Genomic DNA, 27,560 nt, shown 5'->3' on the forward strand with positions numbered 1-27,560 from the left:
AAATTGACAAAAAAAAGTATGACCAAAAAAAACTTTGACGGAAAAAAATATGACAAAAAAAAGTTTGACGAAAAAAAATATGACAAAAAAAAGTTTGACAAAAAAAAAGTTTGACCAAAAAAAGTTTTACAAAAAAGTTTGACAAAAAAAATATGACAAAAAAAAATTTGACAAAAAAAAATATGACAAAAAAAAGTTTGACAAAAAAAAATATGACAAAAAAAAAGTTTGACAAAAAAATATGACAAAAAAAAAGTTTGACAAAAAAAAGTTTGACCAAAAAAATATGACAAAAAAAAGTTTGACAAAAAAAGTATGACCAAAAAAAACGGACAAAAAAAGTCTAATCAGTGCAGATGGAGGCGTCTGATCTGATGTCAAATTGCGGCCACAGAATCGGACTTCCACAAAAAAATATGACAAAAAAAAAGTTTGACAAAAAAAAGTTTGACCAAAAAAATATGACAAAAAAATGTTTGACAAAAAAAGTATGACCAAAAAAAACAGACAAAAAAAGTCTAATCAGTGCAGATGGAGGCGTCTGATCTGATGTCAAATTGCGGCCACAGAATCGGACTTCCACAAAGAGGAACATGTCCGCACGGCTCCATCCTCGCAGAAAAATATGGCAAAAAAAGTTTGACAAAAAAATACAAAAAAAAGTTTGACAAAAAAAAATATGACCAAAAAAAAGTTTGACAAAAAAAAGTATGACCAAAAAAAGTTTGACCAAAAAAAGTTTGACCAAAAAAAAATTACAAAAAAAAAGTTTGACAAAAAAACCAGTGTAATCTCAAAGCCCTTGGTGATGTTCCTTGTCCATCAGGTGGGCTGGTCGCTGCTCTGCCGGCTCATTGAGATCTGCCCCGACACGCTGGACCAGCTGACCAGACCTCTGGAGGCAGCCAAGGACTGGGAGGTACTGAGAGTGCACAAGTAAGGACACGTTCAGCGCAGATTAGCAAAAGGTAGATTGCCTCACGTTTCATATTCATGTTTATATCATAAGAGCAATTGATTTATTGGGAAATGGGCAGTGAGGCTTTTGTCTTTTTTAATGATGTATGTTTCACGTGTGAAAGCGTCTTTCCACGAGGAGTTGGAGCCGCCTCACCTGGTCCTAACGTTCAGTGCTTCCAGGTGGAAATGCCACCAAAGTCAGCCTTTCAGTTCCTGTTTGTTTCCTCTGCGTTCATCGTCGCGTACCTGTTCTTTCCAAGAGGTCTTTTCGGTTCCTTTGATCGCTCGCCTGTTCCTCTGCATCCACCGAGTTGTGCGGTTTCCTTCAGTTCTCCGTCCCGTTTGGTTAAATCTTTGAACTATATTGTGCATTTTTTACATTTAATATTGCTTTACGTGTATCTATAAATGCTGCTGTGGTGAAAAGAAACGTCTCCTTGCATGGATTCATAAAGTATCCATCCATCTATCTGCTCACGCGACAACATGATACTCTAGATAATCCAGTTTAAACTATGCAGAAGCCTCTGGTTCACTTGTTTCCTGGTTGTCTTGTGTTCTCCAGGCAGATCCTGAAGGTGCTCTGTCAGTACAGCGCAGACTGCAGAGTCAGCATGGTGGGGCTCCGGGCCCTGGCTCTGCTGCTCCGATCCGGTACGTCGCCCTCCAGCCGGTCGGGTCTATTTTCATCTGAATATTTGAAGACCGGTGTCTTGAAACCAGTAAAAACTAAATGATTTACAAAGCTCCCTTTAGGAGGAAAGAAGAGCAGCGAATAGATAAACTTCAGCGTCAAAAGAACTGCAGTGGATGTGCAACTGCTAAGAGATAGTCTAGTTATTTTAAACCAATAATAATTGATTCCTGTGTTTGCTTTAGTTCCCCATTAAGGCTTCATTCTATTTAATTCCTGACGTTACAGACATGATTCCTCTGCTGGTGCTGGAGGAGGAAGAGGACGTGTTCGGCCTGGTGGTGCAGGCGATGAAGACGTATGCTGCCAGTGAAGAGGTGCAGCTGCAGGGATGTGCAGCTCTGCAGCTGCTGTTGGAGAGAGGTGAGCAGACGCTCAACCCCCAATAATATACAATATACTGTGACATCATGAATACCAGGAGAAGGCCAGGAGTAGCAGCCAATCAGAGGCAGCGGGGGGCGGGTCAATCGATTACCATAAATAACAGAGAGCTAACGCCTGCATCCATATTATTGCTAACATGCGCATAGAAATATGCCAGATAAATGCTTACTTTTAACATTAAAAGTAGCCCGCTAATGTTTTTATGTCCAAGTTAGGATTTCTAGCTAGCTAGCACGTTATTAGCGCTTAAACGTCTCTTACTGCTAGCACTTTGAAGTTTGTCTTTCTTGAAGTATTTGTACTTTTTTGATTCTTGTTGTTTTGAGTTTGCACTTATTGTGAGTCGCTTTGGATAAAAGCGTCAGCTAAATGTAAGTAGTTAGCGTCGAGCGAGTGTCTAGCTAGCGCCAGCTAGCGTCTAGCTAGTGTGAGCTAGCTAGGAAACGAAAGCGGAGAAGCGTAAGAGGTCAAACAAAAAGGATTTAGGCTGATTTTAATTGTCAAAAAATGAATAAAGAATTCATTCATATTCATTCAGTAGGATGCAATCTACAACCTCTCCACTAGATGTCACTAAATCCTACACCCATCTCCTTCAACATGTGTGTGTATAGTATACGCTTGCTTTGCTTTTACAGAAGCTGAAGATCTTTTTCTCGTGTTTTTTCTTCTTCTCCGTCTTTCCAGTGAGCGACGACCACCTGGTGGAGTTTGTGGAGAACCAGGATCACGTCGTGGTCCTGGCGGCTCTGCGGAGGTTCCCGGACAACCCCGAGCTGCTCCTGCGGGCCATGAAGGCGATGCTGCCGCTGGCTCGACCCGGTAAGACCGACGATAAGAAGCGCTAGCTTTCTAGCTCCACACGGGGAGAGAGGGCGACTTCAGACTGATCTCCAGGGTGTGAAGAGTGTCAACACACACGGTCTATTTCTAAACTCGCCACAAGACCAAGACAAAACCAAAAGCAGCCTTGATGTTAATTAGATTATACCCCAAATGTTGTGTTTGTTAAAAATAGTCCAATCTTCATGGGGAGGAACACAGCAACTGCTTCTGTTTCTGCTTTTCAAAAAACGTCATTTGAAAGAAGAAAACATATTTTTTCTCGTTTCACTCTGCAAACTCATGTTCATCTCAGGTGGCCGATCAGAGCAGCGAGCCTAAACCTGAATAAAATAACGGAAAACATAATAATAAAAATCAATGCTTAGAGGTAGAAGTAAACAACAAAAGTACAAAATCAATGCCAGCGAGTGAACATGTGTTTGGAGCTCAAAGGGAGCGGATCTGTTGCTTTATTTTTAGACACAGAAATGATAAAGAGCCGGAATGATTTCTGCATGAAAAGTGGAGCATGACAAGAGTTTTAGTCATGCGCCATTTTTGTTCCTCCCCACTTTACTGCTGTGTGTTTCTCAGATGCTCTTCATCAGGGTGATGACGGTGCAGCTGTGTTTAATCTCCTCTCTTCCAGTCAGTAACGTGGAGGTGTTGATGTCGGGAGGCGCCCGCTGCTACAGCGTCATCATCGCCGCCACGGACGCCTTCCCCGAGGCCGAGGAGCTGCAGGAGGCGGCCTGCTGCCTGTTCAGGAGCTTCACGTCAGGTCGGACGCTTCCTCCGTTTGTTTCATTCGTGGATTCAGACTTTTTTGTCACCACATACGTCAAAGTTTGGTAGATTCAACGGATATACACAAAGAAATACACGTTCCTTTTAGCTTCCGACAGTGTTTCCGTTTCAATAAAATCCTTTTTCCAATAAACCAGGATAGTTTATTTTGGCGGCCATTTTTTTGTGTTATGAGGCTCACCCTTTTGTTAGCCGCATCTACTTAAAAAACTAACAAAAGTCGTATTTAATCATAAACAAGCGGCAGCGGTTTATCCGCCGCTGTGGCTGTTGCTATCGCTGCTGCTACTGAGTCACTAGGGCAAGCTAATGCTCGCTAGTGCAAGCTAAAGCTCGCTATTGCTAGCTAACGCTCACAGCTAACTCTCGCTAGCTATCGCTCGCCAGCTATCGCTCGCCAGCTATCGCTCGCCAGCTATCGCTCGCCAGCTATCGCGCGCTAGCTAACGCTCACTAGTGTTACCTAACGCTTGCTAGCTAACAGTCGCTAGCTAACACTCACTAGCTAGCATGTCTCTGCAACTCCTTAGAATCGTAAAAATCCACAAATTAGCCGCACTGATATTTAAGCCGCACGGGTCAAAGTTAAGGAAAAAAGTAGCGGCTTATAACTTGAATTTTACGATGTATATTATATGACCGCTTCTTATTTCAGTACTATAAAGTAGTACATAAACAATTGGCTGAATACTTATTGTTAGAGGATGAAATACGTTTTGGTGTCACATTACTCTAAATGTAGTATCTCAGTCAACGCTGAACTCTGTTGATGAATAACTTTGGAGTCTCTCTGCGCGTGTTGACAGTCCTGATAACAGATAACACTGTTTGCAAATCAGTGACTCCTGTCCTTCATCGCGGCGGCGTTCGATTGATCCCTCCCGATAGATGTGACACTGTGTTTGCCAGTCGCTAGATTAGGATTGAACGGGCTCAGCGGAGGCGTCGAGGTAATCACGCTTGTTTTCATTGTGTGTCTTTCTCGCAGAGAGCTACTACAACATCCTGGTGCTGAACGGCGTGCAGAGGGTCGCGGTGAGAGCCTGCCGGACGTTCCCGGACAACGCCGCGCTGCAAGCCGCCGCTCTGTCCTGCCTGGCTGACCTCAGTGAGGAAGCACACTCGCCCGCCGCCCACACGCATGTAGAGAACTTGTCATGTTCATTTATGGAGGTAGATTTGTGTCTTTTTTACCTGAGCAACTTTACAGTTTGTAAGTAAGTTATCTCCAAATCTTTGCTCTCAAAAAAAAAAAGTTCTCTCAAAAAAAAGTTCTCTCAAAAAAAAAGTTCTGTCAAAAAAAAAGTTCTGTCAAAAAAAAAGTTTTCTCAAAAAAAAAGTTCTCTCAAAAAAAAAGTTCTCTCAAAAAAAAAGTTCTCTCAAAAAAAAAGTTTTCTCAAAAAAAAAGTTCTCTCAAAAAAAAAGTTCTCTCAAAAAAAAAGTTCTGTCAAAAAAAAAGTTCTGTCAAAAAAAAAGTTCTCTCAAAAAAAAAGTTCTCTCAAAAAAAAGTTCTCTCAAAAAAAAGTTCTCTCAAAAAAAAAGTTCTGTCAAAAAAAAAGTTTTCTCAAAAAAAAAGTTCTCTCAAAAAAACATTCTGTCAAAAAAAAAAAGTTGTCAAAAAAAAAGTTCTCTAAAAAAAAGTTTTGTCAAAAAAAAAAAATTCTGTCAAAAAAAAAGTTCTCTAAAAAAAAAGTTCTGTCAAAAAAAAAAGTTCTGTCAAAAAAAAGTTGCCAAAAAACATTTCTGTCAAAAAAAAAGTTCTCTAAAAAAAAAAGTTCTCTCAAAAAAAAGTTGTAAAAAAAAAAGTTCTCTAAAAAAAAAGTTCTCTAAAAAAAAAAGTTCTGTCAAAAAAAAAAAAGTTCTGTCAAAAAAAAGTTTTGTCAAAAAAAATTTCTGTCAAAAAAAAAGTTCTCTAAAAAAAAGGTTTTGTCAAAAAAAAAGTTCTGTCAAAAAAAAAAGTTCTGTCAAAAAAAAAAGTTCTCTAAAAAAAAAAAGTTCTGTCAAAAAAAAAAGTTCTCTAAAAAAAAAGTTCTGTCAAAAAAAAGTTTGGTCAAAAAAAAAGTTCTCTCAAAAAAAAGTTCTCTGAAATTTTGTTGTTTTTTTTAAAGCAAAGATTTGGAGATAATTTACTTACTAACTACAAAGTTGCTCGAGTAAAAAATACATGAATCTACCTCCATATGCATCCTCGCTGGATGCGTTAGCGCTGGATGCGTTAGCGCTGGATGCGTTAGCGCTGGATGCGTTAGCGCTGGAAGCGTTAGCGCTGGATGCGTTAGCGCTGGATGCGTTAGCGCTGGAAGCATTAGCGCTGGATGCGTTAGCGCTGGAAGCGTTAGCGCTGGATGCGTTAGCGGCGGCGGCCACAGAACAATGCACAAAGGCCGTTTGGGTGCAAAAACAGCACGTTCACTTTCGGCTGATTGATTTTCCTCGCGCCACCGGCCACATGCAACCGGCTTTTGCAGTGTGTAAAATATGGACAGTAGCCCTTTAAACCGTAACCTCTCATCCTATTTATAGTTTGACTTGTGTTTAGAGGTTGTATATGGGGATTATACATTATTGTCACCCTGTTTTTTTGTGTTTAATTTGGTTCCCAACATGTTTTTTCTTAGTTTCTTTGGCTGTATACCAAATATAAGCACTGTGTCTTTTATCCAAAGTCTCTAACCCAAAGCACTTGACTTATATCCTGATGATTTAACCCAGTTAAACAGAATAAAACAACATTGTAATAGCCTTGAAGCCAGTAAAATGTCGTACAGTTCAGTCGTGTCTACTAAAAGATAAAAAATAAAGTTGTGTCTAATTATAAACAAGCAACAGCTTATAAGCTGCTGTTGCTGCTGCTACTAAGTCGCTAGGGCTAGCTAACGCTTGCTAGTGCTAGCTAATGCCCGCTAGCTAACGCTCCTAAGCTAATGCTCGCTAGCTAGCATGTCTCTGCAACTGCTTCGAACCGAAAAAATCCCCAAAATGAGCCACACTGATATTAAAGCCGCAAGGCTCAAAGCTCGCTAGCTAACGCTCGCTCTCTCTCTCGCCAGCTTCCACCATCGTGCACAACAAAGCGGTGGCCGAGCAAGGTCTGGAGGAGGGGGAGGAGGAGGAGAACCGGGGCCGGGAGCAGGTGGAGGACATGGGCCTGGGCTGGATGGAGGCCTGCTGCACGGCGCTGGAGGTCCACGCCGCTGAGCCCGACGTCCAGGTCGGTTTCTTTTCAGTTCTTTTTGGCCCTCCTTTGGCATTCGCGGCGGGACGGTTCTGACGCTTGTGTGCAATCCCTTCAGGAAGCCGCCAGCTGGGCCATCCACAACCTGCTGCTGCACGGAGCTGCAGCCGACCGCTCGCAGGAGCAGCGCGACGAGAGGTACGGCAACACGGCAGGAACATCTGAAAGTCTCAAGAGACATATTTAAGAAGTAGACGTCTGACGCGAGACTGCAGTGACGTGTGCCGCGGTGCTTTCTGCAGGACTCCTGTTCACAGGCAGCTCATGGTGGCCATGCTGCTGCACAACTCCTCTCCCAGTGTGTTTCAAGCCGCCACCAGCGCCATCGCCACGCTCCTCACACACAACGGTGAGCTTCCAACAGTACGCACTGAAGTTATCGCTCTTTTTTTAACGCAACGGAGCTTCAAACTTTCCCTCAACCTGATCGCTTTGGTTCAGCGTCGCCGTCGAGCTGCGCTCCAATTCACATGGTTTCCTGTGCAGCCCGTTGATTTCTTTAAAGGTCAAAGGTCACCGTGACTTCACGTTGAAAAGGTTTTGTCGGCGTCTCCGTTGGCAGGTGGGATGCGCTCTGTGCTGCTGTCCAGCGGCCTGCACGTCAACCTGGTGGAGATGATGAAGAGACACCCGACCTCGCCGGAGGTTTCCATCCACGCCTGCAAACTGCTCAACCTGCTCTTTCAGGGAAGGTGAACGACGCTTTGTTTTTACGTCCTGTGGCTCTAAAATCACGTCGGTGTAGAAAAAGGAAGTCCGACTGAGAAAGAAAAGAAACAACTTGACTCCAGACCTCCTTTCCCTTGTGTTTGAGTCCTTGTAGGAACCCCAAATTAATTCCAAAACTTGTGTTTATTGTATGTATTTGTTCAGCAAAGTCTTGGGAGAATCTGCAAAAAAAAAGATATTTTGATCGTAACTGAACATCCAGCATGATATGAGCCAGATTCCCCAAAAAAAGCCTCCTGGAGCGTCAATAAGACACCTTTTTGGAAAGATTAGGACCTAAAGAATCAGAATCTGCAACAAAAGCCACAATAAAACAAAGACTTGTCCTGTTAGGAAGGAGTTTAAGTCAGAAAACTGTCGTGCGGTTCAAAAATGGAAAAATTACGTATTTTAAGCCAAAAGATTGTCTAAATGGGGCATGCTGGGACTTAAAATGGGATTTCCAAAAGGTTAAAATGCATCAAAAACAACAATATTCATGCTTAATTTGTGGAGGGGACTCGGTCTCTCTCGTGTCTGCAGGTCAGCCAGTCTGGACGAGTTGAACATGGCCATGAGTCAGATCCTCAGCACCATGAAGGTCCACAACTTCCAGCCAGAGGTTCAGCTGGAGGCTCTGCGGGCCAGCCTGGTCTTCCTCTGCCCAGGTAACAGATGTTTAAATGTGCCGTTTTGTGACCTCGCAAATATTGTTCGTTAACTGTACGAGAGGTGAAAGAGGAACATCTGTATGGGGTCAGATCAGTCTCAATAATTGCAAATGCACACAGAAAGATTTACAAATGCACACACATGTAGCAGATAAAACTGATATTTAGAGAGCAGAGAAACACATGAACTCACCAGGTTTACAGAAGCAAAAGTCCAAATTAATGCTGAATGCTGCTCCTTAATATTATAGCACTACAATCAGGAAAGTGGTTCGTTCCAGTTGTCGTCTTTTCATCTGTTGTGTGAATCTGCAGAACCATAAAATACATTACTACAACTGTAACGACGGGCGTTCAAATTGCAATCGAGGGCATCAGTTGTGCAGAGTTACTGCTGCGTCGCTCTGATGTCAAGAATACGAGTTTCCAGTTCTCACATCGTGTGAAACGGGAGTGAAATCCGGTTCAGTGGCGCAAGCGTGTTTTTTTTTCCAATTCTCTTAACGAGGTCGTTTAGCGTCCTCTTCCTCTTCCTAATTAGATTATACGATGGATAACAGAGCCGCTGTGTGTGTGTGTTGTTGTGTATCCCAGACAGGAGCTTGAGGGAGCACGGCGTCTCGGTGGCCGACCCCGACATGTCCGACGTGTCGCTCAAGGTGCTGAAGAACCAGTGCGTGGTGGAAGGAGCTCACACGCTCTACCTGGAGGTCCTGAACCGGGTACGAACACGCAGGCGTCTGTCTTAACACGCTTCATTATACGGAAAATATTCACAACTACACAACCGTGCAACAAGAATCCACACAGCACGCTCTCGCCTCCCTCCTGCTGACCCGACACATCAATTAACCTTTTTAAAAGGCATTTTAGTGACAGTAGTATTCTGGAAAACCTCCACAAAATGTTGCATTTGAGGCCTTTTAGGTCGTCTCAAGTGTACATTTAATTTTGATAAATCTAATTTGTCCTCGCATGCTTTTTATCCGGCCTAATATGATTTCAGCAAATGCCCCCAAAAAACATGGTAGAGCTTAAAAAACACCCTAATGGGGACTTTTAGTCGACAATGTAAAGTCCTCACTACACAGACGCAGCAACAGTCCGTCCATTCATTGTAGGAATTACACGGACGCTTTTCTTGCAACCAGAACGTTGTAACTGTGTAATTACATTTTCCTAAAAATGCCAGTTGACCTACTGAATGAATGGTTTCTCCCACGAGGTTGTTTGGTTTCCCCGGTGAGATAAGAAAAGAAAAACAACGCACAACAACACACACAGTACACGCGTGTGTGTTGGCGCTGACTGTGTGCGTCCGTGTGCAGTTCATCAGCAGCTCCGTCATCCAGACCTGCGGCCTGCAGGTGCTGTCGGCTCTGGCCGGCTGCTCGGGTGCAGTGGACCTGCTCTGCCAGCAGGGGGCGATAGACACGGTGCTGCATACGCTGCAGATGTTCCCCCGGGAGCGAGGTACAGTGAACCAACCGTCAAATGACGTGTTTTTGTTGTTGTTTTGATGAGGAACGGTGCGTTCACTGACCCCCTGCAGAGATACACTACTGGGGCTTCACCCTGCTCACCGACCTCGTGTCCAAGAAGAAGCTGTCGAGGATGATCGTCCCCGTTCTGGCCTCCGTCGTGGTCGCCTCCCTCGTGCAGTACGGAGACGACTCCGAGATGCTCCTCAAGGTGACCTTCTCCAAAATACCGCCCGTCAGCTGTTGCATGCTTTTTGGAATATACCGTCAACTCGTGTCCGTCTGACTCCCCTCCATGTGTTTTCTTTTGGGGTCCCCGCAGGGCTTCCAGGTGGCTCTGAGGATGCTGGACGCCTGTTCAGGAGCCGCCGCCGAGCTGCAGAGGGAAGACTTCGACCGGCAGATCTTCAGACGCCTCCGAGAGGAGACGGCCCCGGACCAGAACCGCTGTGCTGTGAGCAGAAAAAACACACAAAAATGGGGCTCAAGAAAACAATTCACAGATAGTAGGGTTAGTGATGCTAATGCTAATGCTAATGCTAACGTCAGGGTTATGAGTATTTGGTGCTTGTGTATGGATCAACCTGGACTGTATTGTTGCGTCTGTGTGGCAACAATTTGGAAAATGTTTTCACGAACACGAAGCAAACCTTTTTTTGTGTGTTGCTTGAACGCAACACAAACTCCATCGTTCCCGCCAAATGTAAAGAAAAACATGTTTTTTCTCGGTGGCGTCCTTTCCATGATGTTGTCAGATGCTAATAACTGTTAGCGACACAAAAAAACTCACTTCAAACAGGTCTACATGACGGTGAGGAGTTCGCTCGTCTGGAGTGAAAACACAATCTCACTGGTTTTGTTGCTAAAACTGAGCGGAAACAATTCAGTTTGAAAATAGACGCCAGTAGAATCCAGACAAAATAAATAGAAAATAAGATCCAGGGAAAAAAACGTGAACTGGTATTTAAAAAAAAAAAAGAAAGAACCAAGGCATCGTTTTCTCAATGAACTGGTTTGTGTGCGAACCCGTTTAACTCCCCCCCCTCTCTCCCTCTCTCTCTACCTCTCCTCTCTCTCTCCCCTCTCTCTCTCTCTCTCTCTCTCTCTCTCTCTCTCTCTCTCTCTCTCTCTCTCCCTCTCTCTCTCCCTCCCTTCCCCCCCCCCTCTCTCTCTCTCTCCCTCCCTTCCTCTAAGTCCCTCCCTCTCTCCCTCCCTCTCTTCCCCCTCTCCCACCCCCCCCCCCTCTCTCTCTCCCCCCCCCCCCCCCCCCTCCAGCTGCGTAGAGCGGCGGGCGTGGCTCTGTCTAAGATGTGGAGCGACTCCCCTCGTCGGCCCGTCATGCTGGAGAAAGTCTGCGAGGACGGAGACGCGGCGCTGGCCGAGTGTCTGATCGAGCTCGGAGCCGACGTCAACGGGAAAACCCAAACGGAGTCGCTCATCTACCAGGTCAGAGGTCACCGAAGGAAAACTCACAAATACATGGGTTCACAAGGTCATGGAAAAGTCCTTGAAATTAAATAAAATCCCCCAAAGTGTTTACATTCCTGGAAATGTGGTTAGACATCCTGGAAATTTGGTTTAAAGTCATTGAAATTTGGTTTTAAGTCCTGGAAAAGTCCTGGAAGTCCAATTGAGTCCTGGAAATATCCTGGGAATTTGGTTTAAAGTCCTGGAAAATTGGTTTGAAGTCCTGGAAATGTAATTCAGCCCTGAAAATGTGTAAAAACCTGTAATGTGACCAGATCAGAGACTTCTGTTCCAGCCTTTCGAGACACTAACAGATGAAATAACAATAAGCTTTCCCCTCGGCTCGCCGTCGCCCCCTGCAGGTGTGCGAGCGCGGCGGCCCCCTCGCCCTGGTGGAGCTCCTGCTCTGCCGCGGCGCCCACGAGCAGCACCTGCGGCGGGCTCTGGCGGCAAGCGTGAAGCGCGGCGACGGGCCCGCGGTCATCCAGCTGCTGGGCCGCCTGGGCCTGGACCTCAACAACAGCGCCCTCTGCCTCGGGGGCTTCCGGCTCGGCCGCCTGGACGCCGCCTGGCTCCGCCCCCTGCTGGCGGAGCGCGGCGGCGTGCTCAGCCTGCGCTCCAACAGCGGTGAGGAGCATCACGCTTTTCCTCCGGTGCTTCATTGGACAGTCGAGTTGTGGCCTTGTGTGTGTTGATTCCCGTGTGCCCTGCGCTCTGTCTTCCAGGCAAAGGCGTGAACTTGGCGAGGTACATCCAGTCGCTCCAGAGGTCAAAGAGCAGCGGCGGCGGCGGCGGCGCTCCGAAATCTGTGGGCGACCCCTGTCTGACCTCCGGCTACATCTCCGACTCCAGCGACGACTCCAGCTTCAGCTTCGCCTCCGCGGACGACAGCCTGTTCCTGAGAGACGACGTGGAGAGCGACGGTGAAGAATAGCCCCCGCGGAAAAGAACAATTGAAGAATAAACAAAGACATTTCTTTTCCTTTTTAATATTACAAATGATAATCTCAACCTTTGCACCTCAAAGTGAGAGAAAGAACATGGTGGACTTTAGCAACAATGTAGCAAGTTAGCGACGAATCTCGCTCTCAATCTAAGCCCCGCCCACTTTTAATCGGTCCAATCAAAAAGCAAAGAATGTGATTCAAAATCCTTAAAATATGACTTTCATCACAGAAGGGAAATGCGTTAAAACATTCGTTTGATTGGCACTTAAAGAATGAAACGTTCACTGTATTACGCAACCATATCATCCTTTTTTTTACAGTAACGTCCGATGATGATGATGATGTCCTGCTTCTCCTCTTCGTAGGAAGTGACTCTCTGTCGGTCGCTCTGTCTCCAAAGCCGCACAACAGTTCGATGGAGGAGTTGACGGCGGGTTCCTTCAAAAGGAGGCCGGGGCGCCGCAGACGCAGCAGCAGAGAGGTTAGAATAAAAAAAACTTTATTCACATCTCGATGATCGACGACACCTGAAGGAAAACTAGAAGCAGCACATCAGCGACTCTTCAGACGTCTCTTTAGGAGGAGATGCTTGAATGCCACCCAGATGAACTTCTCTCCCCTCACTGTTGTTGTTGTTGTTGTTGTTGTTGTTGTTGTTGTCTTTTCCAGAACTGTCAAACTGAGTCTGAACACAGTGAGCTGGTCCAGACGGGAAGTGGACGGACCGGCTGCACTCAAAAAGGTTTCACTGCAGAAATTAACCCACATATCTTCTTTTAGTACAAAGTACGAACAATATCAATTTAAAAAAGAAATACATTAAAAAAAACCTGCCAGGAGCAGCCGCTTTGAGGAAGCAGAGCAGGAACAAGTTGGCGCTCTCTCGTTCCTCACGAGCCAATCAAAGCAGCCGTCTCATAGAGGCGTTTAATTAAATGTTCAGGATTAGAAAATAAGCAAAAGAAACGTCACTCACAAGATGAAACGACTCTTGATAGAAGAACAAAAACACTTCACAGCATCTAAAAGATAAATCCACCTCCAGTTTTCACCCAACGAACAAAAAAGATCACTTTTGCTTTCTTTAAATAAAAAGGTTCATCGGTTTTCTGTCCAACAGACGGATGAGAAAAGCTCTTCTCTCATTGGACGACGTCTTCCCATGTAAGCTAACGCTAAGCTAACGGTTTCCGTCGTTCCCCCGCAGTGTTCGGGTCCGGCGAGAGCGCCGCCGCCGCTCCGTCCAAAGAGAGCGAGCGCATCCTCCTGCTGGACCTGTCGGGCAACGAGCTGGACTCCCCGTCCTGCCTGCTGGACGACGGCCGCGTCCTGCAGCAGCTGGAGCATCTCCTGCGCCTGGACCTGAGCCACAACGGGCTGCAGGAGTTCCCCTCCGCTCTCTGCCAGGTGACCACTCGGAGGCCCCGCCCAGAACCACCGAGTCCGGGTTCAGGTCTCGGCCCCGTAGGGACGAGTACATGAACACATTGAAAAGGACAAATCTAACTTCCTCCATCATTTACAACACAACACCGCTCCATCTGCTCATCCTTCACCATGTTTTTTATCAAACATGACACCACCCATATTCTATTTATATTCACGTTTGTCTTTTTTAGCCACGCACACCCACATGCACATAAATCTGCACTCATCTACACTTTGTGCCTTTTTTGAGATGAAATGATAAACACGGACACGCACTATAACATCCTATTCTTCATACATCATATTCTTCTTACTGTTAATTTTTAATTTAGTTCTACTGTTTATTTATATTACTTGATTTTTATCTTGTATTTACTTGTGAGCAGAGCTGCTGTAATCCTGTAATTTCCCCACTGAGGGACTAATAAAGGATTATTTTATCTTATCTTACACCGTACTTCCATACTCTGGATATATGATGTTTTGCTGGCTTGATTCTAACTGTTTAGTCGTCCTCTTGTTGTTGTTATGTACATGTATTGTCTTCAAACAAAAAGCTGTTGAATACGGGGCCAGAAAAACCTTTAAAAAAAAAACCTTAATGAAAAATAGTTCCCTCTGTTGGTTCTGGCGACCCCTGTGGACAAAAGCGGTATTGTCCACGAGTGCCAGGGGTTAGAAAACGTGATACACTGATTTATCTTCCTCTTTTCCCCGCAGAGCTTGAGGAGTCTGACTCGCCTGGACCTGCAGGGCAACCGGCTGCGGTCGCTGCCGGCGGCGTTGCTGTCGCTGCGCTCGCTGAGCTCGTTGAACATCTCGCGCAACCGCCTCGTCGGGCCGCTGCTGACCTCCGACCCCGCCGCCGCCGCCTGCCCGTCGCTGCGGCAGCTCAACCTGTCCTTCAACAGGATCGCCGCCTTCCCTCACGAGCTGGGCCGGGCCGCGCCGCGGCTGGAGGAGCTGTCGGTGGAAGGGTGAGCTCGACGAGGAGGACGAAGGCCGCTTCGTGGTTGCGTCGTAATGCGAGAACAGCCTTTCAAGGAGCAGCGAACGTTTCACCCTTTGAGTGCCAGTGAAACCGATGCTGTACCGCATTTAGCTTCTGTGACGCGAGAGCAGATCCGTTGCTTCCTGATTGGACCGCTCAAAAGTGGGCGGGGCTTAGATTGTGGGTGCGATTCGGAGCTAACTCGCTACATTGTTGCTAAAACCTGCAGATTGATTGACAGGTCGACGTCACGATGTCATCGGCTCACCTCGGCACGCTTCAGATTTACTTTCAGAGGAATATTTTGATCTAAAAATACAAAGAGAGTGATCTCTATTGGAAATATTGTTTATAAGGTTTAGGTAATATGTTAAAAAAAAAAGGCATTTTTCCTTTTCCTCCTCATTTTCCTCCTAGTCCCTCTCGTTCCTCTCGTTGTTCTCGTTCCTCCTCGTCCCTCTCGTCCCTCTCGTTCCTCCTCGTTCCTCTCGTTCCTCCTCGTCCCTCTTGTTCCTCTCGTCCCTCTCGTCCCTCTCTTCCCACTCGTTCCTCCTCGTCCCTCTCGTTCCTCTCGTTCCTCTCGTTCATCCTCGTTCCTCTCGTCCCTCTCGTTCCTCCTCGTTCCTCTCGTTCCCCCTCGTTCCTCTCGTTCATCCTCGTTCCTCTCGTCCCTCTCGTCCCTCTCTTCCCACTCGTTCCTCCTCGTCCCTCTCGTTCCTCTCGTTGTTCTCGTTCCTCCTCGTCCCTCTCGTCCCTCTCGTTCCTCCTCGTCCCTCTTGTTCCTCTCGTCCCTCTCGTCCCTCTCTTCCCACTCGTTCCTCCTCGTCCCTCTCGTCCCTCTCGTTCCTCTCGTTCCTCTCGTTCATCCTCGTTCCTCTCGTCCCTCTCGTTCCTCCTCGTTCCTCTCGTTCCCCCTCGTTCCTCTCGTTCATCCTCGTTCCTCTCGTCCCTCTCGTTCCTCCTCGTTCCTCTCGTTCCCCCTCGTTCCTCTCGTTCATCCTCGTTCCTCTCGTCCCTCTCGTTCCTCCTCGTCCCTATTGTTCCTCTCGTCCCTCTCGTTCCCCCTCGTTCCTCTCGTTCATCCTCGTTCCTCTCGTTCCTCTCGTCCCTCTCGTTCCTTCTCGTTCCTTCTCATTCCTCTCGTTCCTCTCCTTCCTTCCTTTTACTCTCTTCTTCAAATATATTCAGGAACTGGAACGTGAAAACATCTTTAAATATCCTAAACAAATGAGATGCAAATAAAAATAAAAGCACACAATCAAAACCATGATATAGAACATATGAAATGACAGTCTCATGTGTCTCACTGCAGAACATTGAAGACAGCTGTCTCCTCTTCCTCCTCTTCCTCCTCCTCTTCCTCGTCTCTCTCCAGGAACAGTTTGACGGAGCTTCGCGGGCCGCTGTGTCTGCCGGAGATGAAGCTTCTGGACGTGAGCAGCAACAGCGTGCAGGACGTCTCTGCAGACTTCCTGACCGGCTGCTCCAAGCTGGAAACCTTCAGCGCCGCCGTGAACAAAATATGTGAGCGTTATTAATTATATTATCATTATTATTATCATTATTATTATTATTATTATTATTATTATATAATGCACCCGAGCGTCGTGTTGAACCCACTGAGGAGATTACTGGTGTGTGGACAGACCCAGCCGGTGAGCAGGTTGAGAGAAGGTTTAAAGAACAGATGAAAGAAGAAAAGAAAGAAGTTTAAATTAAATTTACTAAATCTATTTAGATAGGTAGGTTGTTTTTTTTCTACATAGTTATTCTTAATCTGTACATTTCTGGAGTCGCAGAAACATCTCCTCTGTTCCTCTGCAGGTTCTCTGTCTCACCTCCCGAGCAAGATCACGACGCTGAAGCTCGCAAACAACATCTTCACCGACGTCCCCGAGGCCATCCTCCACCTCCCAAAGTGAGTCTGACGGTTCTCACGGGTCCATCTCCTCTCATAGCACCAAGCGCTTGACCTCCTCGTTCCTCCTCGTTCCTCTCGTCCCACTCGTTCCTCCTCGTCCCTCTCGTTCCTCTCGTTCCTCTCGTTCCTCTCGTTGTTCTCGTTCCTCCTTGTCCCTCTCGTTCCTCCTTGTTCCTCCTCGTTCCTCTCTTTCCTCCTCGTCCCTCTCGTTCCTCTCGTTCCTCTCGTCCCTCTATCCCTCCTCGTTCTCCTCATTCTCCTCGTTCCTCCTCGTGTCCGCAGTCTGCGCTCGGTGGACATGAGGAGCAACAGCATCGCCGCTCTGCCCGGCCCGGCGCTCTGGGAGTCCGGCAACCTCCGGGAGCTGATGTTCAGCCACAACGCCATCGCGGTGCTGGACCTGAGCGGGCCGGTCTTCAGGTGGACCAGGCTGGAGAAACTCCACCTGAGCGACAACCAGCTCAGCCAGGTGAGGAAGAGTCTCGTCTTCAATGATCAGGATGGAGAGGGAAGGAGTATTCTCTTGTGTACCTCTGTCACCTTCAACATAAATGTTCTTTCACCAGCGTCGCCTCTTGCTAACCGTGCGTCTCCTCTCAGATCCCCCAGCAGATCGGCCTCCTGGAGGGACTCACCTCTCTGGACGTGAGCCACAACGCCGGCCTGCGCTCCTTCCCCGACGAGATGGGGAAGCTGGGCCGGCTGTGGGACCTCCCGCTGGACGGCCTGCGACTCCAGCTGGACCTCAAGCTCATCGGCAGCAAGACCAAAGACATCGTCAGGTCGGCGGCTCGAGTCCCGACTCGGTCTTGAATGCGCAGAGGAAAGAGTGAAGTTCTTGATTGAGTGGTTTCCTCCCAGGTTCCTGCAGCAGCGGCTGAAGAAGGCGGTGCCGTACTACCGCATGAAGCTCATCGTGGTGGGGAACGCCGGCAGCGGGAAGACCGCCCTGATCCGGCAGCTCATGAAGCTGAAGCGCTCCCAGTCGAACCCCAAGATGGCCGCCGCCGCCGCCGCCGCCCCAGGCATCGACGTCCAGGACTGGACGGTCAGGGAGCGGGACAAGAAGAGGATGGTGCTGAACGTCTGGGACTTCTCAGGTCGGTCGACATCTCAGAGTTATCAAGAAGTCTTTGTGTTCAGATCCAAGTCATCAGTTTTATCGTTTATCATGTAATCAAATAAAAAAGCTAATTTTAGATTTAGCTTCACAGCAGGTTTGCAGTAAAAAAAAAGTGATAAAATAGATTTGCATGATTTTTTAGGAATCAGTTGTTTACAGAGCCACAAAAAACATGAATGAGAAGAAGTTGATTCTGGCGGCCCCTGTGGACAAAAGGCGGTATTGTCAACGAGCGCCAGAGTTCCTCTGAAAACAAATGTTACTGCAGCAGGCGTAGTCTATGGTGTTAAAATAAAAGGTTCACACGTGAGATGTTGATGTGTAGATATCAGTCTACATGTTTCTGGTTCAGAGGAAATGAAGATGACACAGAAAGAAATGAAAAGGTTTCAGGTCCAACTGTAAAAAAACACTTTCAGGATGATTATTAGTTTGAAATGAAGCAGCTGTAAAGTCCAACTCTAACAAACCATAACACAACATGTGAACACTCAACATGTGAACATCCAATGGGTCCATTGGGTCCATTGGGGCTATTTTGAATTTTCTCATGTACCAAACCATATATTTCACTTGTATATCACTTATACATCCAAATACATCAGTTTTAGGGCTTTTCTTTCATAAAACAAGCTATGATTTACAGTTTTCTACAACAGTCTCTCAGTCTGGTTGGTTTTCAAGCTTGTTGTTGGACTCTGTCTCACATTTGAGAGAGAGAGATGTTCGTGGGTCCGTCAGCTGACTCGTCTTCTCTGCGTCCTCACCTCGCAGGAGGGGAGGAGTTCAGCGGCTCTCACCCTCACTTCCTGACCTCCAGGGCGCTCTACCTGGTGGTGTACAACCTCAGCAAAGGAGCCGGCCAGGTGGACGCCCTCAAGCCCTGGCTCTTCAACATCAAGGTGAGTCACGAGGCGACGGGTTCAACTCCCAAAGCTCACTCGATCACCCCGCCGAGCAGTTTATAGAACAGAAAGAAGAGAAAGACTTTGACGAGATCAGGGTTTTTGGGGGAAGATAATAATGAAACTGATGGATGTTGACGAGGATAAAAGATTTGAGGAGAGAAAAAGATATTTTCTTGTTTGCTCTTCTGCAGTTTGAAGTCAGTTGTCCCATAGTATGTGTTTTGTATGTATAAAGTCTGTTTACTATGAACATATATAACATTTAACACAAACAAACCATCGTATAAAGTTATTTCTTCTGGAGTTGATGAAAGATTTAAAATGTAAAAACCCCCAAAAAATCAGTAATGTAATAAAAGCATCTCATGATGGAAACTTTGGGTAAAAAAAAGTATGAATAAAGACTGATTTGGGCTAATATTCTGAGAAACAACTTGGATATTCTCTGAAATTAAAGCAAGAAACAAATCACACAAGTTTATGAGATTTTTTTTTTTTTTTTTTTATTTGACGGAAATTGTTAAACTATAAATTTTTCTGCAAAGAAAAAAAGTCAAAACTTTACAAGAGGAAAAACTCAGTGAACTGCATCACTTCACTGTGTGAGGTTGTGTTGGCCCCTTCAGGCCGGCAGTGGATCAAATTAAAGCTCGTAATCACATTTAACGATAAGGAAAAATACTTGTAACTTTATCACTGAATCACCATTTTTATCACTCGAAGGCATCGCATGGGAATTCTCTTAAACGTACCGTTTTAATCTTGGACGTTCCCACATGTTTTCCTTAGAATAACACTGTGAGCAGCCTGAGGAAATGAACAAATCTCCCTTTCATCAGCCGCTTACCGCCTTCATTACTCTACACAACAGTTCCACATTGTTGGCAAAACTTTCCTTGTTTTGAAGGAAAGGTACTTCTTCCCTCTCTTGTGAATCCTTCCTGCAGGCCGTGGCGCCGATGTCGCCGGTCATCCTGGTGGGAACGCACACGGACGTGAGCGGCGAGCCGCAGCTGCAGGCCTGCCTGAGCAAGATCCGGGAGGAGCTGCTGAACCACCAGGGCTTCCCCGCCATCAGGGACTACCACATGGTCTCCGTGTGCGAGGACTCGGACGCCATGGCCAAGCTGCGCAAGGCCATCGCCAGGGAGGTCGCCGGCTTCAAGGTTAAAACAGTTCCGACTCGTCCGTCTGGCTCTGCTCTCGTCCTTCCTCCAGACCCTCCTCTTCATCCTTTTGTTGCGTCCACAGATCCAGGGTCAGCCCGTGATGGGCCAGCTGGTTCCGGACAGCTACGTGGAGCTGGAGCGCCGGGTCCTGCAGGAGAGGACGCGGGTCGCCCCCGAGTTCCCCGTCCTGAAGCACCGGGAGCTGCTGCAGCTCATCCAGGAGAGCCAGCTGCAGCTGGAGGAGGCGGAGCTTCCCCACGCCGTCCACTTCCTCAGCGAAGCCGGTGATTCAGACTCGATTTACCTTTTTAAACCCGTTGAAAACTATGGAACCAGTTTTGTCTCCAGTTTGAGTCGTTGTAGGAACCCCAAATTAATTCCAATACTTGTGTTTATTGTATGTATTTGTTCAGCAACGTCTTGGGAGAAAAATGTATATCTGCAAAAAAAACACTTTTAAAATATATTTCTTTAATAACTATGAACATCCAGCATGATATGAGCCAGATTGCCCCGAAAAAAAGCCTCCTGGAGCGTCAATAAGACACCTTTATGGAAAGATTAGGACCTAAAGAATCAGAGTCTGCAACAAAAATCACAATAAAACAAAGTCTTGTCCTGTTAGGAAGAAGTTTCAGTCAAGAAACTGTCGTTGGGTTCAAAAAATAGAAAAATGCGTATTTTATGCCAAAAGATTCATGCTGGGACATAAAATTGGCGCGAGAGGAGTTTCACGCACGTTTTCCAAAAGGTTAAATAGTCCCGTTACAAGTCAACAATCCGTCTTGTCTCCTCTGTCTCTGAAGGGGTTTTACTGCACTTTGACGATCCGGCTCTCCAGCTGCAGGAACTCTACTTCATCGACCCGCAGTGGCTCTGCAACATCATCTCCCAGGTAGCTTCATCGCCCCCTACTGGCCATTTGAAGAAAAGCAAGCCCATGACAAGCGTAGGGTTGCCGGATAAAATCCTGTCTTTTGACACTCGCGTTCAGGCCCATCGGCGACGTGTCTCTCTCTCTGTCAGCTGCAGTTCTTCTTCTTCTGTGTAGAAACTGACGTTGAAGAGCGGCGGCGGCGGCGGCGGCGGCGGCGGCGGCGGCGGCGGCGGCGGCTTCTGGGAGCAACCGAAAGGAATAGTTCAGCGCTCGGTGGTGGAAAAGTTTCTGTTTGAGACGAAATGTTTCCCTAAGAGCCACCTGACGCAGTTCTTCAAACTGCTGGAGAAGTTTCAGATCGCTCTTCCCTTCGGCGAGGACCAGCTGCTGGTGCCCAGCAGGTATGTTTTCTTTTTTAAACTCAGGTGCAGGAGGTGTCGTACGGGATTTTAACCATCGTAGAGGAAAACTTCTCGCCTCTCTCTCTTTATGCAGCTTGTCCAAACACAGGCCGGTGATCGAGCTGCCTCACTGCGAGAACTCCGAGGTGATCGTGCGCCTGTACGAGATGCCGTACTTCCCCATGGACTACTGGTCTCGCCAGATCAGCCGCCTGCTGGAGGTCTCGTCTCACCTGCTTTATGGACGAGGTAAACGCGGAGGAAGTCGTTCGCTGCTCTGCAGATGCAGATGCACCCCCCCCAAAAAAATGTATTTCTCGCTGTATGTTAACCAGGAAAAGTGGTGCGACCCAACCGGATCTACTGGAGGAGGGGCGTGTACCTGAGCTGGTCCCCGGAGGCCTACTGTCTGGTGGAGGCTTCCTCGGGGGAGGGGAACCCGTCCAGCTTCGTCAGGATAACGGTTCCCTCCTCGCGCAAAGGTGAGGTTGTACCCCGAGAACACCGTCGTTAAATAATAGTCACGCTATCACTGTAACGGTCCGGGTATATTTCACCCGATGTATAATGTACCTGATAAAATATAAATCAAAATATATTGAAATGCAACAATTTGAGGCAAATTGAGGTACTCTTCTTTTATTTTAACTTCTCATAAAACTATAAACGGGTATCATTGTGGGACCCGGAAAAAAGGCACACAAAAAAGACACGCCCACATTTAATAAGACACGCCTACCTTCGATAAGACACGCCCATTTTCAAATAGACACACCTACCTTCAATAAGACACACCTACCTTCAAAAGGACACTCCTACATTTAATAAGACGCTTTAAAAGCAATACAAGGAAAATAACGTAATCGCTCAGGTGAGGTGTGTGGGAGGAGTTAACCGCTGTGGTTGCCCCGCCCCCCCAGGCCGGGTGCTGCTGGGTCAGGTGGTGGACCACATCGACTCCCTGCTGGAGGAGTGGTTCCCCGGCCTGCTGAACACAGACGTGCACGGCAGTGGCGAGGCTCTGCTGAAGAAGTGGGCTCTGTACAGCTTCCAGGACGGGCAGGAGTGGAGCAGGATCCTGCTGGAGGACCTGTTCGCCTGTTTCGACCACGGTACGCAAAATACCAACCTGCTCCTGCAAGAGGGCGACATTGTATTGAAATGTTTAGCTGACTAAATACGACATTTCAACCGTGCTTGGAGCACAATACAAGATGAGGAACTCTTGCAGTGTGATTATGTAAAATCTGTTGTGTAGATTTTCTGCTGGTGAACCCGGAGGACTCGCGCTGCACTCTTCCCATCTCTCAGATCGCCCCGGACCTGGTGCTGAGTGACCAGCCTGCAGGAACGATACTGGACAGCAAGGAGCTGCACATCGACATGTCCAAAGAGAACCGACTGGGTAAACACATAAATATCATAAAATCTTCTTTTTTCTTACCTCAATGCCTTAAAACGTGCTTTTAGGCATCTGCTCGAAATGTATGGAAGCCCATTTCCGCCACACATAAAAAAATTAGGACCAAAAAATAAATAAATAAATAAGGCCCAAAATAAAAAAATTAGGACCTAAAATAAAATAAAATAAAATTAGGACCAAAAAAAAAAAATAGGACCAAAAAAAATTTAAAATTTGTTGCCTTTTTTGTGGACTTTTTTTTGGCCCTATTTATTTATTTATTTGTCCTAATATATATATATATATATATATATATATATATATATATATATATATATATATATATAAATATATATATATATATATATATATATATATATATATATATATATAAATATATATATATATATATATATATATATATATATTGTCCTAATTTTTTTGGGGAAATAGGCTTCCATACAAACGTCATCTCCAAAATAAAAAGAGTGTATCTCTGCAGCCACTAGGGCTGTTTGAATAATGTTGGTGTTATAATAATAACATTTAGACGAAGCGCTTATGTACCAAACCATATATTTCACTTGTATATTACTTAATATGTCCAAATGCAGCAGTTTTGGTTTCAGTCTTGGTTTTTAAGAGCAATGTTAAATTCCTTCTCCTTCCCAGGGGACGGGGGCTTCGGGACGGTCTATCGGAGCGTCTACAAAAACGAAGAAGTGGCCGTGAAGATATTCAACAAGCATGCGTCTGACCTCCACATCTACAGACTCCTCAGACAGGTAACCACGAGCATTCAGAAGAAACCAAAAGAAACCGAAAAGCTCCCCGTTCACTTCACCTCACTGCCGCTCGCTCTCTCACCTCCCTCCTCCGTCGGCTGCAGGAGTTGGTGGTGCTGAGTCGCCTCCGTCACCCCGGCCTGGTGGGCCTGCTGGCGGCCGGCTCGTCTCCTCCGGTGCTGGTGATGGAGCTGGCTCTGAGCGGCTCGCTGGACTCTCTGTTCGAGCGCGAGCACGGCGGCCTCAACAGGAAGCTGCAGCACCGGATCGCCCTGCAGGTGGCCGACGGACTCAGGTAGTAATATACGTCGATAGTTACAATAATAACACTTATAAAGTATTAAAAGTCAATCTAAACGTACTTATAATGCGTCACAATCTGCTATAAGCACTCATAAACACTCTTAACGCTTCATGACGGTCATCATAACTCATTAAAAAGCATTTTATAATTATATCAAGTATCATGAGGCTTCATAAAGGCATTGTTGTAATTCATTATGTTTCTATAATGTGGTTATGAGTTACTGTAAGTGGTCATTGTTTGCTTTAAGTAAATATATATATATATATATATATATATATATATATATATATATATATATATATATATATATTTTTGTGTGTGTGTGTTTTTGCAGATTTTATGTTTTTCACTTCGAGCTCACAATGACCACTTAGAATAACATTATAATGTATTATAGCTGTGTTTATAACAGATTATAATGTAATAGTACTGTGGGAATTGTAATATTTGTATGGTCCTTTCAAAAACTGTCAGCAGTTATGAGTTATTATGATATTTGTCCCTTATAAGTCATTTTAAAATGCTATAATGTGTATTTACTTTACTTTTAAAGTGACATAGGCTTATTATTAACACATTATGTTTACAAAGCATCAGAGACAGATATTCAGAATCAGACGCACATTTCTCTGTGAGCCTTGAAGAAGTGAAACGCTGGGCTGGTTCCTCCAGGTTCCTCCACTCGTCCATGATCATCTACCGGGACCTGAAGCCTCACAACGTGCTGCTGTTCAACCTGAAGACCGACTCCGAGATCATCGCCAAGATCACCGACTACGGCATCGCTCAGCACTGCTGCAGCATGGGAGTGAGGAGCTCGGAGGGCACGCCGGGTTAGCGCCTCCATCTCTGACCAATCCGCAACTCCTTGCCTTTAAAATATTTATATACACCTGAGGGTTTCCTCTCTCTCGCTCTGTCGTCGGGCAGGTTTCAGAGCCCCGGAGGTCGCCCGAGGCAACGTGACCTACAACCAGCAGGCCGACGTGTTCTCCTTCGGCCTGCTGCTCTACGACCTCCTGACCTGCGGCGAGCGAATCTCCGACGGCATGAAGTTCCCCAGCGAGTTCGACGAGGTGGCGGTGCAGGGGAAGCTGCCAGGTAACCAGGACCACGAGGTCACCGGGAGAATCGAGTCAGAAGCCGCAACTTTTACCCTCAATTTTAACCCGGCTTAAATATCAGCAGCTGCAGAGACTAGCTTGTGAGTGAGTGTTAGCTAGTCAGCGTTAGCTAGTGAGCCTTAGCTAGTGAGCCTTAGCTAGTGGGTGGTAGCTAGTAAGTTTTAGCTAGTGAGCACTATCTAGTGAGTGGTAGCTAGTAAGTTTTAGCTAGTGAGTGGTAGCTAGTGAGCACTAGCTAGTGAGTGGTAGCTAGTAAGTTTTAGCTAGTGAGTGGTAGCTAGTGAGCACTAGCTAGTGAGTGGTAGCTAGTGGGTGGTAGCTAGTAAGTTTTAGCTAGTGAGCACTATCTAGTGAGTGGTAGCTAGTAAGTTTTAGCTAATGAGTGGTAGCTAGTGAGCCTTAGCTAGTGGGTGGTAGCTAGTAGGTTTTAGCTAGTGAGCATTAGCTAGTGAGTGGTAGCTAGTGAGCCTTAGCTAGTGAGCCTTAGCTAGTGGGTGGTAGCTAGTAGGTTTTAGCTAGTGAGCATTAGCTAGTGAGTGGTAGCTAGTGAGACCTAAATACTGAATATCTCCTCAACCCCAAGGTCTATTGGAATAAATTAAAAAGCTATAATATACAGAAAACCCTTGTGGACATAGATAATATGTTTATATATGTGTTAGTTGTATATTAGTTTATGATAGTAACAAGAAAAGGGAAAAAAAAGAAAAACTGAAAGTATTTTTTTCTCATCGTAACTTTAATGAATGATGAATGCCGTGTTGGTGTTTAGTACTCGTTTTTCTAGCACCAAAGAAAGCCATAAAAGCAAAAGTATATAACTAAAAGCACATAGATTGGATCGTAGAGATGAGAAATTAAATAATAAGAAAACAATCCTACAAACATAGACACATAAAACATACAGAGCACGTTAACGATGGTTCAGGTTTTGATGGAGAGAGGACAGGTATTCCAGAAGTGAAGTTTTTTTACGTGTATTTATGTACTTTTCCTTGAACTCAGACCCGGTGAAACACTACGGCTGCTCGGCGTGGCCGGGCTTCCAGGCGCTGATGAAGGACTGTCTGAGGGAAAGCCCTCAGGCTCGACCCGCCTCTGCTCAGGTGAGGGCCTCAACCCTGGGGAAGCGGCGCCCCCTGGTGGTGCCGTGGGAAAAAAAACAACCCACGACGTCGAAACCCTTTTGACTGTCTGTGACGTGTGCAGGTGTTCGAGCGGCTGAACTCGGGGGAGATGTTGTGCCTCATGAGGGAGCTGCCGGTCCCCCGGGTGCTCAGCGCCGAGTGCCTCGCGGTGAGCGCCGGCGCCTCGAGCAGCCACCGAGCCTGGCTGGGCGGAGGCAGCAGCACCCAGAGGCTCGGCTCCATCACGGCGGTGGACCTGGACGACGGCCGCGTCGCCACGCAGGTTCCCACGGCTCGCTTACTGACTTTTTCTCGCTTACTGACTTTTTCTCGCATACTGACTTTTTCTCGCATACTGACTTTTTCTCGCTTACTGACTTTTTCTCGCCTTTCCTGCAAGTGAAACACGCCTCAGTCGCCTCTCTCTCGCCCTGCCTGCAGGAAATAGACTCCAGTCCCGTGTTGTGTCTCGCCGTCGTCCAGATCCCGGGCGAGCCGTGCGATTGGCTGGTGGCGGGCACCCAGTCCGGCTCCTTGGTGGTCTTCAGCGCTCGGGACGCGGCGACTCGGCACCGCCTGCAGAGCGTCGAGGACGCCGTCACCTCGCTGTACTTCCACGAGCATCCTCCACTAGCGTAAGAGCCCCACGTTATGAGGGCGAGCTTTGAGCTGACGAACAAATTATGATCCAGCAAATAGTTTGAGAGACTGAGCTCAGAACCCAGACGTAGTAGAAGAAATTGGTGATTTTCTTTGCATTAATTAGTTTTTTTTATAGACTTTATATATTTATATCTAAATATATATATATATATATATATATATATATATATTAGTTTATTTGTATTTATTTATTTTGTATCTATATATATATATATATATATATAGATATATATATATATAAATATATATAGATTTGCATTTATATATATATATATATATAATATTTATTTATTGCTATCTAATATTTGTATATATTTATATATATTTGTATTTATATATATATATATATATATATTTATATTTGATTATATTATTCGTATCTAATTATTTGTATATATACATACTTTTGCTTTTTATATATATATATATATATATGTGTGTGTGTGTGTGTGTGTGTGTGTATATATATATATATATATATATGTGTGTATATATATATATATATATATATGTGTGTGTGTATGTATGTATATATATACACACACACACACACACACACACACATACATATATATATATATATATATATATATATATATATATATATATATATATATATATATGTGTGTGTGTGTATATGTATATATATACAACTCTGAAGATAATTATTCTGAATCAACAATATTTTCTTTATTTTTTTTTAAATGTTGTTTTTCGATGTCGTTCCAGCCAAAGACAGAACTACTTGCTGGTCGGGTCGGCCGGCGGCGTCCTCACCGTGTACGAGGACTCTGTTCTCAAGGTAAATATCAGGGCAACGTCCCGCGTGTTCGAGTCCCGACCCGTTGACTCACCCTGCTCTCCTGTGTGCTGCACCATGTCTGACTGACCTGCTCGTCCTCGTCCCTCCAGCAGGAGAACGGGCCGCCGGTCAGAACCCTCACGGTGGGGACCGTCAACACGCCCGTCGTGGGCCTGTGCCGGTCGTCCCACCCGCCGGACGGCCGGGCCGTGTGGGCCGGCTGCGGCGCCCGGATCCTCTCCTTCACCGCCGACTACGACGTCTGCAGGAGCATCGACACCCGAGCCGACCTCGGCCTGCGGTGAGGGACTCTCATCCCACCCTGAATCTGCATGAAACCAAAGGAAAGA

General features: G+C 46.0%; 1 protein-coding gene and 1 long non-coding RNA gene across 4 annotated transcripts in view; one reads left to right on the plus strand and one right to left on the minus strand.

Annotated features, from left to right (window-relative positions):
- lrrk2 (leucine-rich repeat kinase 2) overlaps nucleotides 1-27,560 on the plus strand; it is a 34,282-nt gene that overhangs the window by 3,188 nt on the left and 3,534 nt on the right. The window contains exons 4-48 of the mRNA XM_068602377.1: nucleotides 827-936; nucleotides 1,526-1,614; nucleotides 1,883-2,017; nucleotides 2,729-2,863; nucleotides 3,516-3,647; nucleotides 4,662-4,781; nucleotides 6,724-6,884; nucleotides 6,967-7,046; nucleotides 7,151-7,257; nucleotides 7,471-7,600; nucleotides 8,160-8,284; nucleotides 8,882-9,009; nucleotides 9,616-9,760; nucleotides 9,840-9,979; nucleotides 10,091-10,222; nucleotides 11,044-11,214; nucleotides 11,598-11,862; nucleotides 11,961-12,158; nucleotides 12,548-12,663; nucleotides 12,852-12,924; nucleotides 13,390-13,589; nucleotides 14,331-14,587; nucleotides 15,977-16,125; nucleotides 16,426-16,519; nucleotides 16,805-16,991; nucleotides 17,123-17,304; nucleotides 17,384-17,622; nucleotides 18,420-18,547; nucleotides 19,501-19,719; nucleotides 19,805-20,006; nucleotides 20,529-20,617; nucleotides 20,774-21,000; nucleotides 21,095-21,249; nucleotides 21,336-21,482; nucleotides 21,921-22,112; nucleotides 22,259-22,405; nucleotides 23,075-23,187; nucleotides 23,292-23,482; nucleotides 24,167-24,327; nucleotides 24,425-24,595; nucleotides 25,624-25,724; nucleotides 25,828-26,028; nucleotides 26,187-26,380; nucleotides 27,138-27,210; nucleotides 27,321-27,511. Of these exons, the coding sequence (XP_068458478.1) occupies nucleotides 827-936; nucleotides 1,526-1,614; nucleotides 1,883-2,017; nucleotides 2,729-2,863; nucleotides 3,516-3,647; nucleotides 4,662-4,781; nucleotides 6,724-6,884; nucleotides 6,967-7,046; nucleotides 7,151-7,257; nucleotides 7,471-7,600; nucleotides 8,160-8,284; nucleotides 8,882-9,009; nucleotides 9,616-9,760; nucleotides 9,840-9,979; nucleotides 10,091-10,222; nucleotides 11,044-11,214; nucleotides 11,598-11,862; nucleotides 11,961-12,158; nucleotides 12,548-12,663; nucleotides 12,852-12,924; nucleotides 13,390-13,589; nucleotides 14,331-14,587; nucleotides 15,977-16,125; nucleotides 16,426-16,519; nucleotides 16,805-16,991; nucleotides 17,123-17,304; nucleotides 17,384-17,622; nucleotides 18,420-18,547; nucleotides 19,501-19,719; nucleotides 19,805-20,006; nucleotides 20,529-20,617; nucleotides 20,774-21,000; nucleotides 21,095-21,249; nucleotides 21,336-21,482; nucleotides 21,921-22,112; nucleotides 22,259-22,405; nucleotides 23,075-23,187; nucleotides 23,292-23,482; nucleotides 24,167-24,327; nucleotides 24,425-24,595; nucleotides 25,624-25,724; nucleotides 25,828-26,028; nucleotides 26,187-26,380; nucleotides 27,138-27,210; nucleotides 27,321-27,511 (6,902 nt within the window). The remainder of the gene's footprint in view (nucleotides 1-826; nucleotides 937-1,525; nucleotides 1,615-1,882; nucleotides 2,018-2,728; nucleotides 2,864-3,515; nucleotides 3,648-4,661; nucleotides 4,782-6,723; nucleotides 6,885-6,966; nucleotides 7,047-7,150; nucleotides 7,258-7,470; nucleotides 7,601-8,159; nucleotides 8,285-8,881; nucleotides 9,010-9,615; nucleotides 9,761-9,839; nucleotides 9,980-10,090; nucleotides 10,223-11,043; nucleotides 11,215-11,597; nucleotides 11,863-11,960; nucleotides 12,159-12,547; nucleotides 12,664-12,851; nucleotides 12,925-13,389; nucleotides 13,590-14,330; nucleotides 14,588-15,976; nucleotides 16,126-16,425; nucleotides 16,520-16,804; nucleotides 16,992-17,122; nucleotides 17,305-17,383; nucleotides 17,623-18,419; nucleotides 18,548-19,500; nucleotides 19,720-19,804; nucleotides 20,007-20,528; nucleotides 20,618-20,773; nucleotides 21,001-21,094; nucleotides 21,250-21,335; nucleotides 21,483-21,920; nucleotides 22,113-22,258; nucleotides 22,406-23,074; nucleotides 23,188-23,291; nucleotides 23,483-24,166; nucleotides 24,328-24,424; nucleotides 24,596-25,623; nucleotides 25,725-25,827; nucleotides 26,029-26,186; nucleotides 26,381-27,137; nucleotides 27,211-27,320; nucleotides 27,512-27,560) is intronic.
- Nucleotides 21,801-24,650, minus strand: LOC137803673 (uncharacterized). 3 transcript variants are annotated; one of them, XR_011080089.1, is made up of 3 exons: nucleotides 24,118-24,650; nucleotides 23,270-23,459; nucleotides 21,801-22,135 (listed from the first exon to the last, which is right to left on the minus strand). It is a non-coding gene; the product is annotated as an uncharacterized lncRNA (long non-coding RNA). The 3 variants fall into 3 exon arrangements; XR_011080087.1 differs by lacking the exon at nucleotides 21,801-22,135 and adding an exon at nucleotides 23,061-23,108; XR_011080088.1 differs by lacking the exon at nucleotides 21,801-22,135 and adding an exon at nucleotides 23,061-23,108 and having other exon boundaries at nucleotides 23,247-23,459.

This window comes from Clinocottus analis, unplaced genomic scaffold, assembly GCF_023055335.1.
Source record: "Clinocottus analis isolate CAN_PGR_092001 unplaced genomic scaffold, fCliAna1.0.p SCAF_6, whole genome shotgun sequence".
NCBI classification, from domain to species: domain Eukaryota; kingdom Metazoa; phylum Chordata; class Actinopteri; order Perciformes; family Cottidae; genus Clinocottus; species Clinocottus analis.